Here is a 9,418-nt window from a genome sequence, read left to right as displayed (position 1 = left end):
CTTATTTTTAAACCAATGCATTTTACAAACATGCTGCTTCCAATTAAAAATCCCATAGAAACAGACACGTTTTCAGCAGTTGATATATTATTATTATCTTTTTATATTTTCATATAGTTGCTGTTTTACCTGCTGCTTTAATAAATGCTGCATATTAATATGAGCCATCAACTGAAATGTTCAAGACTGCAGCGCCCTCTAGAGGACAGGGTGGGTGTTGCAAAAGTGTTCAATCAAACGATCACATTTTATTTGTACAGATCATATTCACAAACAACAATTTTCCTCATCGGACTCAACCAGGTGCGACATCCTCTGTCAAGAGAGAGGAAAGAATACTTATGTTTATTTGTGTATTATGTTCACTCCCTGTAATTTAGAGTTCTTCTTCCACTAAACGTTTGAATTAAACATGATACACTTTACTGCACCGACATGTTTTATTCAATCACTTATAACAAATAAAATATGTTGTATGGTTGACGTGGGTTGTTTCTTTTTCTCATAGAACCACAAACATTAATATACTCTATGAAACTTTATTGATAGAGTGTAACTATCATATTGATCAACTGAACTTCACATATTAATTTACATACATGTATATTAATATATAATGATATTGATTGTCGTGACTTAATGATAAATATTTAAAAAAAATTAAAATCTAAATAATTTTAAGAAAAAATGCTTCAATTTCCATAAAATTCGAATCCATTATTTTTAAGCTTTTATTTTGAAAAGAATCACGGAAACGTTCGACGGCCAGTGGACGTGGTGCCAGACATTAGACGGGCCCCATGTTAGCGTCCAGCGGGTGAAGGGAGGAGGTGAAGCCGCATCATGTGCAGCATCCAGCGGCTCAGAGCGCTCGTCAACGAGCGTCTGTCGGCGGCCGCGGAGGAGATCTTCGAGGCGGTGCAGAGAACCATCGCGGGCTACGAGCGGGAGATGCTGCAGTCCGAGCAGGAGATCCGGCGGCAGCGCAGGATGCTGCGGGGCTTCCTCCGCCCGGAGCCCGAGGTCCACAAGCCGCAAGGTCTGAGAACCGCGCCGGGCTCCGTCTATGCTCCGAATCACTCCGCCAACACCCACTTCTCCTGCTGAAACTTAGCTGCTTAGCTTAGCTTAGCTGTAGCCGCTGTTTCCCTTTGAAATGACCGTGATAAGGTTAGCTAAATGCTAACAGTAACCAGGCCCATCTACTACCTACACGTCCTAACTACATGACTCCAAACTCCGTTACAATAATAAAACATTCAAAGTTTACCTGCGTGTTTCCAAATGTACAAACCTGTCAGGACATGATGTCATGTTTGTTATTCATTTTAAAAGTGCACTTTTAGATTCGGCTCACAAGTGAATCACCAAGAAGCTGAAACTGTAGATTTAAAATAAAGTTTTATTTCCCTGTCTTTATTATGTGTGTTTTCTTCTCATCTGAACCACGTTCTTCCTAAAAGACAGAGCCAATAGATGCTGAACTCCTTTTTAAAAGTTTACCTTCTCATCACCAAATGTAAAGAAGCTGATGTGACATGATTTTTATTTATAATGAATTTAAATTAATTAAATGTTTAATTAATTCGGCTCTCAAGTGATTCACCAAGTAGCTTAAAATGTTGAAAAAAGTGAAGTTTTATCTTGTCACCATCAGCTTTTACACAAAATAAACTTGTTCTAATAGTGTTGAGTTCATAAACACACAGTAATATTTTCTATTTGAATTATAGATTGTATTTGAATCATTTGGGAAAAGCCGATGTTAATTTAAATATGAAAAACATCATCACATTGAATCTGTCGTCACCTCGTGTTTAATCTTCTTCATGAGCAGCGTTCAGCAGATTAGTACATGTCTGAGCCAGATAAAGGAAAATATTTAAAGGTTTGATATTTAATGTAATTTCAAAGGGCTCATTTTAGTGACTCTGTTTTTTCCTGCAGACCAACCACAGCTGGCTCTTTCCGTCTGGAACGAGGACTTTGCCTCCGATCAGCTGCAGCCGGACGAGCGGTGTGAGCCCGACTGGACCTCCGCTCTGGAACAGGACGACGAGGAGCCTGAGAAACACCCAGAGGAGCTCCCCAGTAAAGAGGAGGACCACCCCATCAGCTTCGTCTTCACAGGGCCGCACTTTAAGAACGAGCTCAACCACCAGAGTCCTGGAGGAGGAGGAGGAGATCCTCCGCCGAGCACCTCAGCTGAGCCGGCTGAGACAAAGGTGGAGGACGGTGATGGAGCTTCGTCTGGCTGTTCTGAAGTTGAAAACGAGGACAGCGAGGACGAGTGGACGGCCAGCGTGGGGTCTCCGAGTGACAACAGCGACAGCGGCAGTGACGGCACGAGCAAATGGAAACAGAAGAAGAAGGGTCCTCGTTTACAAATGGCTCTGAAACTGCATCCGGAGAAAACAACAAGATCACGAATCTGCTGTAAAGTCTGTGGGAAACCCTTCCACGCCACCGTCTCCTTGGTGAATCACATGGATGTCCACCCCAAGGACGTCTGCGGCGTCTGTGGGGAACGTTTGGAGACTGAGGAGAGCTTTCAAGTTCACGTGAAGACACACGTGAAAGCTGAAATCTGCAGCGTTTGTGGGAAGTGTTTCGGTGGATCCAAGTCTTTGGCGACGCACATGCGGATCCACACAGGAGAGAAACCGTTCGACTGCAGCGAATGTGGGAAATCCTTCAACTGCCACCACAACATGATGCGACACATCAGGATACACACGGGGGAAAAGCCCTACGTCTGCTCCGTGTGCGCCAAATGCTTCAATGACTACTCCACGTTAAAGCGCCACCTGCGGGTTCACGTGCACAAGAAGCACCTCAACCGCGATAACACAAACGAGAAAGAAAGTGGCAACGACGGCATGAGGAAGGTCAAGAACCCGTCGTTAAAAAAGCAGCAGACTCGGACCATATGTGAGGTGTGTGGGAAAATGTTCCACTCCATGGTTTCCCTGGTGAATCACGCCAAAAGCCACTCCACCGACCTGTGTGGCGTCTGTGGGACACATTTCGATTCAGAGGAAAACTTAAAACTTCACCTGAAAACTCACAAGAACGGGAAGGTCTGTGACGTGTGCGGCAAGTGCTTCGACAGCCAGGGGAACCTGGAGATGCACATGAGGATCCACACGGGGGAGAAGCCGTTTCTCTGCAGCGAGTGTGGGAAGTCCTTCAACTGCCGACACAACATGATGCGACACATTAGGACCCACACGGGAGAGAAGCCGTACCTGTGTAACACGTGCGGACGCTCTTTCAGCGACCACTCCTCGCTGAAACAGCACGGCAGCACGCACACCGGGGAGAAGCCGCACCGCTGTGACGTGTGTGGGAAAGGCTTCCACCGAAAGACGTACGTGAGGCTGCACATGAAGAGTCACACCACTGCTAAATGACCCTCTGTCAATGAGGGGAGGTGTAAATAAAGCTTTTCTAGGTGGAATGTCGTCTCTCACAAACTTTATCACGACGGTTATGTTCACTGCACCAATCGATCATTACACACAGCGAATGAAATGACGTGAGAGGTGCGGCTCATCCTCAGGTTGCAGATAGAAATTATTACCAGCACTTTGTATTTTCATCATCGTTCCATCGCCTCAGTTTTTACAATCCAACATTTAGAAAACAGATTCCAGTCCGAGCGGAGACACTTTGGAGCTCTGAGTCCCTTCATGTGTAAAACAATCACACGTTTTCATCACCAACCTTAAAGCGATGCTATGCCAACTTTTTCTAACTTGTTATATTCCCTCGTTACATTTCTACTTTGGTAATTTCACATTTTGCTTTTGAATAATGTTTCTGTAAATGTTTTTCTTTAACTTTCAGTCGACTGCATCACGTTCTGAGGTTTGCATCAAGTTTAATGTGCAACACAGACCTTCCTCTATTTGCTGTAGAGTTCTCACGCAGCTCTTATGTTGGACAGTGGTGTTGTCTGAAAGTCTCACAATGTGCCTTTCAAGGAGTTCTTTCTAATTTATATCAGTTTGACCTCAGATCAGATTGTGTTAGGATGTAAACAGAGAGATCCTCTGGAGATGAGGAGTGGCGGTTGGAACCGAGGTCTCGTGCTCAGACGTCTGCTGAGCTGAGACTCTGTCGACTTCCTGTTGGAGAATAAAGTGTTTTAGAATTCACTTTATGACCGAGTTCACTTTGTTTGACAGAGAAGACTGAGGAGTCACAGCAGTTTACAGACATGAGGATGTATATTTTTATATATTTTATTTATTATTTGTAATCCTTTATTTAAGCAGAGAGGCCACATTGAGGTACAACATCTCTGAAAGATGTCGATTCATTGAAATATGAGTGAAAAGCAAAGTTTAGTTTTCTCCTGAACTGCACATGTGCATTTCTCCACAAAGATGATCAAGAAGCGAGACGTCTCACTCGCCACCTTCAATCATCAGTTTGACAACTGACAATGAATATACTGGTTACCTGTTTGAACTCAATTCACATACTGGGGAGGAGTCACTGAGTCATATTAACCATTGTTGAACTGTGAATCACTACATGTACTAATATCACAGATCTACATCCAGAGTTTTAATAAATCACTTTCTGAAATAAACACGTTTTTCTGGAGCTGATGATAGAAAAAGTTAACGAGTGTCTTGTCTCTGTTGGAGGGCTCTGCTCTGATTGGTCGACAGTCAAGCGATGACTCAGGCTCCAGTGAAACCAGTTCCCAAACAAAACACTACAACTGGTTTCACTAGTTTGTACCAACCTGATGGTGATGAAGACATTCATCACTCAGACTCAGGGTCCAGATCAAACACATAGAATAAGACACTTACTCAAATATTATATTATCATAACTTTATTTATATAGAACCTTTCAAAACACAGGAGCTCTGCAAATGTAAGATGAAAAACCATTGGAAATTATTAAAAGCCATTTGAAGCTCACACGACATTAGAGCACAAACACAAAGATAAAAAACGGTACAGGTACTGAAACTATTTTCCTGGATGTTCATGAACGGTTTTCCCCGAAACCTTCTTCCTCAGGAAGTCGTTAATCGAGTCCAGATGGAACGTTGCTAAGACGACTTCCTGGTTAAAGTTATTTTTATCCTCGGTAACTGTCACATTCACAAACACATGAAAGTGAAACTAAGATTTAGTTTCTTTGATAGTAAATTTCTCTTTCACCAAAGAAATTATTAATTTATGATTCATTTCTTTCTTTTGCTTCACAATATTTTAGTTTAATTTCTGTCTTGTCTCATTTATATGTTTATTATTCTTTCCACAGTATCTTGATCTATAAATACCATTTTATTTGTGCATTTTTAAATTGTTCAATAAAAAACTGAAAGACTCAGAGTGAGTCGTGTTTTCTTCTGTGATGAATGTGCAGAAACAAACAGCTGTGAGAGCGTTTCAATTTAACTTCCTGTCGTCACGTGTTCATGACTCATTTCAGAAGCTGTTTGTTCATGTGACTGAACCATCGTTGGCACCATTGTGTTTAATAGAAAACAGGTTGTAACACTGTGTGAGTCATGTTAAACTGGGAAAGACAAAGTGAACTGGGTCACGTTTAATGTCCAAGAGACATTAAACTATTCATTGAGCATCTTCATCAGAAACACACATTTCTCTGAGATGAATCACCACCAAACTTCAGAGGCTGTTAGAAACATCAGAAACATAAAGTGAGTCAGGGAGCGAAACTCAGAGGATAGAAAATAACTCCATTCAACATGATTTCACTCTGACCTTTGACCTTTGACCTCTGAAATCTAATCAGTGAGTCTGTGAGTCCAAGTGAACGTTAGAGACAAAAGGATTCAGTCGAGGCGTTCGTTAAATAACGGGGGGGGGGTTTCGGATAAATCACCTTCACAAGAACCTCTGGTCATCGTGACCTTGACCTTTGAACTAAAACACCAAAATCTATTCAGTTCATCTTTGAGTCGAACGGAGCGTTTGTACCAAATGTGAAGAGATTCCTCTAGACCAGTGGTCACTACCGGTCGATCTCCCAGTCTTCACTGTCGATCCCCGAACTCTCTGGACTCACTGTCTGTCGTCGCGCCGCAGATCAGCTGTGTGTCGGTTGTCTGTGTGTCGTTGTCTGTGTGTCGGTTGTCTGTGTGTCGGTTGTCTGTGTGTCGTTGTCTGTGTGTCGTTGTCTGTGTGTCGGTTGTCTGTGTGTCGGTTGTCTGTGTGTCGTTGTCTGTGTGTCGGTTGTCTGTGTGTCGGTTGTCTGTGTGTCGGTTGTCTGTTTTTCACACGCGCTGTGTGTCCGCTACTGGCGTCTGAGCTGCTGGTTTATCTCCTGCATTTCCTTCAATACAAGTTGGTTTATGTACTAAACTAGATGTCAGGACTCTCCGGTCTGAAGACGAACATCTTCCGGTCTGTGGATAACAATCAAAGCCCCGTTGGAACAAATGAGTGGATTCAGAAGGTGAAACGCTGGAGTGCTTTTACTCTGAAACGGGTTCGGGAAGTGATGTAAATACATTTGTGTCATAAACAGATTAACATTGTGGTTCACAGCAGATTAAACAGAGAAAATGATCTTTCACCTGAGTTTTAATGTTTATCTGATGAATTTATGTCACAAACAAATGGTTGCAACACTTTCTGTATGCCTTTTCAAAATAAAAGCACTCCAGCGTTTCTGTTGATGGAATCCATTCCCTTGTTAAAAAAGTTTGTTTTATTGTGAAATATTTGCTGGAGCAGAAGATGCTCGGCTTCATACTGTGTAGTACTGGTATTTATCTGAGTACAAGGGACTTCTTTCATACAAGGCAATAATCATATTTGTGGCCATATTCAAATCAAAGCCTACATGTAAAAACATTGTGCTGCAGTAGCAGCTCCTCTGTAGAACATGATGTGGAACTGAGAAGCTATTGTGCATTGTAAATATGAAATGATATTAATTTGAATATTGTGCATTGAATAGAAAAAGTTGCACAACTGCCTCTCTTTGTGTATATTTATTTCTTGTACATTCAGCCTTTAACACAAATTGCAAAAAATAATAAATATGACCCTAAGTGGTTTTTTGGAAGATATCAGGGTTTTAGATCTCGGCTTACGTTTGGAATTAAAAAGGGATCTTGGGCTCGAAAAGGTTGGTGACCACTGGTTTAACCCTCGTGTTGTTCCTGGGTCGAATTGACCCAGAGTGTGTGTGTGTCTGTGTGTGTGTGTGTGTGTGTGTGTGTGTGTGTGTGTGTGTGTGTGCGTGCGTGACTGTGTGCGTGTGATCATACGCAAGCCCTGGCCGGTCAGGGTTAGGGTGACCCAAGGATTGTCATTATCCAATTCTCCTGGGGTAATTGAGACCAATGGATTGTCATTCTCGATTGTCATGGGAGGGGTCATTTAGACCCCCAGAGAGGGCGCTGTGGTGCTCTGTGGGGTCATTTAGACCCACACCTGATTACAATTGAAATCAAGGGGGGTACATTAGACCCACATATAAGTCTCAGTGTGCCACTCTCTCACGGACCATGGCACGATGTCGCGTCAGGAGCGTTTCACCAGAGAACAGGTTCTCCAACAGCTATTCTCCCAGCAACCATCCTCTGAACCCGAAGAGGACGCGAAAGAGCCAGACCGAGAAGCGGACGGACAAGGAGATGGAGAAGCAGACCGAGAAGCAGACAGAGAGGACGGAGACGGAGACGGAGACAACGGCGATAGCGAAGAAGACGAAGACGACGACGGTGACTACGAAGACGACGACGGTGACGAAGACTACGACCCAGTGGGTGATGCTTCTGCAGATTCTTCATCCTTGGAAGAAGAAGAAGAAGGAGGACAAGACCACGGCGACACCACCACCACCACCACCGGACTCGTGGAAAGAGAGACCTTCCCCTCAAGAAACGGGGAAATAACATGGTCCTCGAGGGCGTACGGCCGAGAGGAGGGCCACTGCTCCTCCTCCACCTCCTCCTCCTCCTCCTCTTCCTCCTCCTCTGCTGCGGCTCAAAGCGGGGTCCCCCGGGGCCCCACGATCCACGCGACGTCCCGCACCGGTGACCTAGCCTCGACGTTCCACCTGTTCATCACACCGACGGTAGAGAACATCATCCTGGAGATGACGAATCGGGAGGGTCGTCGAAAATACGGTGACGAATGGAAAGGGATGGACGAGACCGACCTGCGCGCCTACGTAGGGCTGCTGATCTTAGCGGGCGTGTACAGGTCCCGGGGCGAGGCCGCCGCCAGCCTGTGGGACGCCGAGAGCGGCCGGGCGATATTTCGTGCCACGATGCCCCTAAAACTCTTCCACACGTACTCCAGACTGCTGCGCTTCGACGACCGCGAGACGAGACGCACGAGACGAGCCACGGACAAATTGGCGGCCGTGCGAGAGGTCTGGGACGCGTGGGTGTCGCGGCTACCGCACCTCTACAACCCGGGGCCCGAAGTGACCGTGGACGAGCAACTGGTTCCGTTCAGAGGTTAGTCTTTTTTTTTTTTTATATTATTATTATGTTATGTTATGTTATGTTATGTTATGTTATGTTAGTTATGTTATGTTATGTTATGTTAGGTTAGTTATGTTATGTTATGTTATGTTATGTTAGGTTAGTTATGTTATGTTATGTTATGTAGATAGCGGCTGCTAGTCCTCGTCCTCATCTCATCTCCTCTCATCTCTTCTCCTCCTCTTCTTCTCCCTAGGCCGGTGTCCGTTCCGTCAGTACATGCCTTTGTGATATGGAGAGAGATCAACCCAGACTGGATGCCGGGCAAGCGGGACAAGCGGAGGGTGTTCCTAGAGCAGCTGGGAAAGGCTCTGTGACTCCGTTCATCGCATGAAGGGAGCGCATCCCCCGCACGGACGCGTCCGCCCGGTTGTGAAGGCTGTAAAAGCCGCCGCCGCAAGACGAGCTGTAGACTCGACGCTGACCAGCGCCCGGCCTCCTCCATAGCCCTAGCAGCAGCCCAATTCGCGAGTAAGAGGAAGAGGTGTCAGATATGCCCCAGGAAAAAGGATTGTAAAACTCACACCATGTGCCGCGGGTGTAACAAATACATCTGCAAGGGCTGCTCACTTGTCTATTGCGCTACGTGTGCGTCCTAATATGGGGTGGGCTATGTGAGGGGGCCAACAGCCGGGGGAAGCAGGGACAACACAAGGGTTATGGTGTTGCTGAGATATCGTGTTCACAAGGACGGGACGAACAAACAACCTGAAAACACGACGCCTCGGTTTTTTAGATTGATTATTTCAGAACCAGAGTTTTGGAAAGTGAAGAGTTGTGTTTTCTGCGTCTGAGACGAAGGAACCGTCGACACAAGAAAGAAGCAAAGAGGAGAAAACTCGTCACTGATGAGTCACCACACGTTGTTCTCTCTGTGAAAAGGTGCAGCGAAGAATTCAGACGGAAACAAAGAAGTTCTC

The 9,418-nt window shown here is 45.0% G+C and overlaps 1 protein-coding gene across 1 annotated transcript; it reads left to right on the top strand.

Moving 5' to 3' along the window:
* Positions 1-749: 749 nt before the first annotated feature.
* Positions 750-5,359, top strand: LOC118123767 (gastrula zinc finger protein XlCGF57.1). The gene is made up of 2 exons (XM_035181329.2): positions 750-1,039; positions 1,948-5,359. Exons 1-2 carry the CDS (start codon positions 844-846, stop codon positions 3,411-3,413), a joined length of 1,662 nt encoding a protein of 553 aa, XP_035037220.1. The 5' UTR covers positions 750-843; the 3' UTR covers positions 3,414-5,359.
* The last annotated feature ends 4,059 nt before the right edge of the window (positions 5,360-9,418 follow it).

The sequence above is a fragment of the Hippoglossus stenolepis genome, chromosome 16 (genome assembly GCF_022539355.2).
Source record: "Hippoglossus stenolepis isolate QCI-W04-F060 chromosome 16, HSTE1.2, whole genome shotgun sequence".
NCBI lineage: Eukaryota > Metazoa > Chordata > Actinopteri > Pleuronectiformes > Pleuronectidae > Hippoglossus > Hippoglossus stenolepis.
The sequence above is the reverse complement of the archived record's forward strand: the minus strand, read 5'-3'. Positions and strand labels throughout refer to the sequence as shown.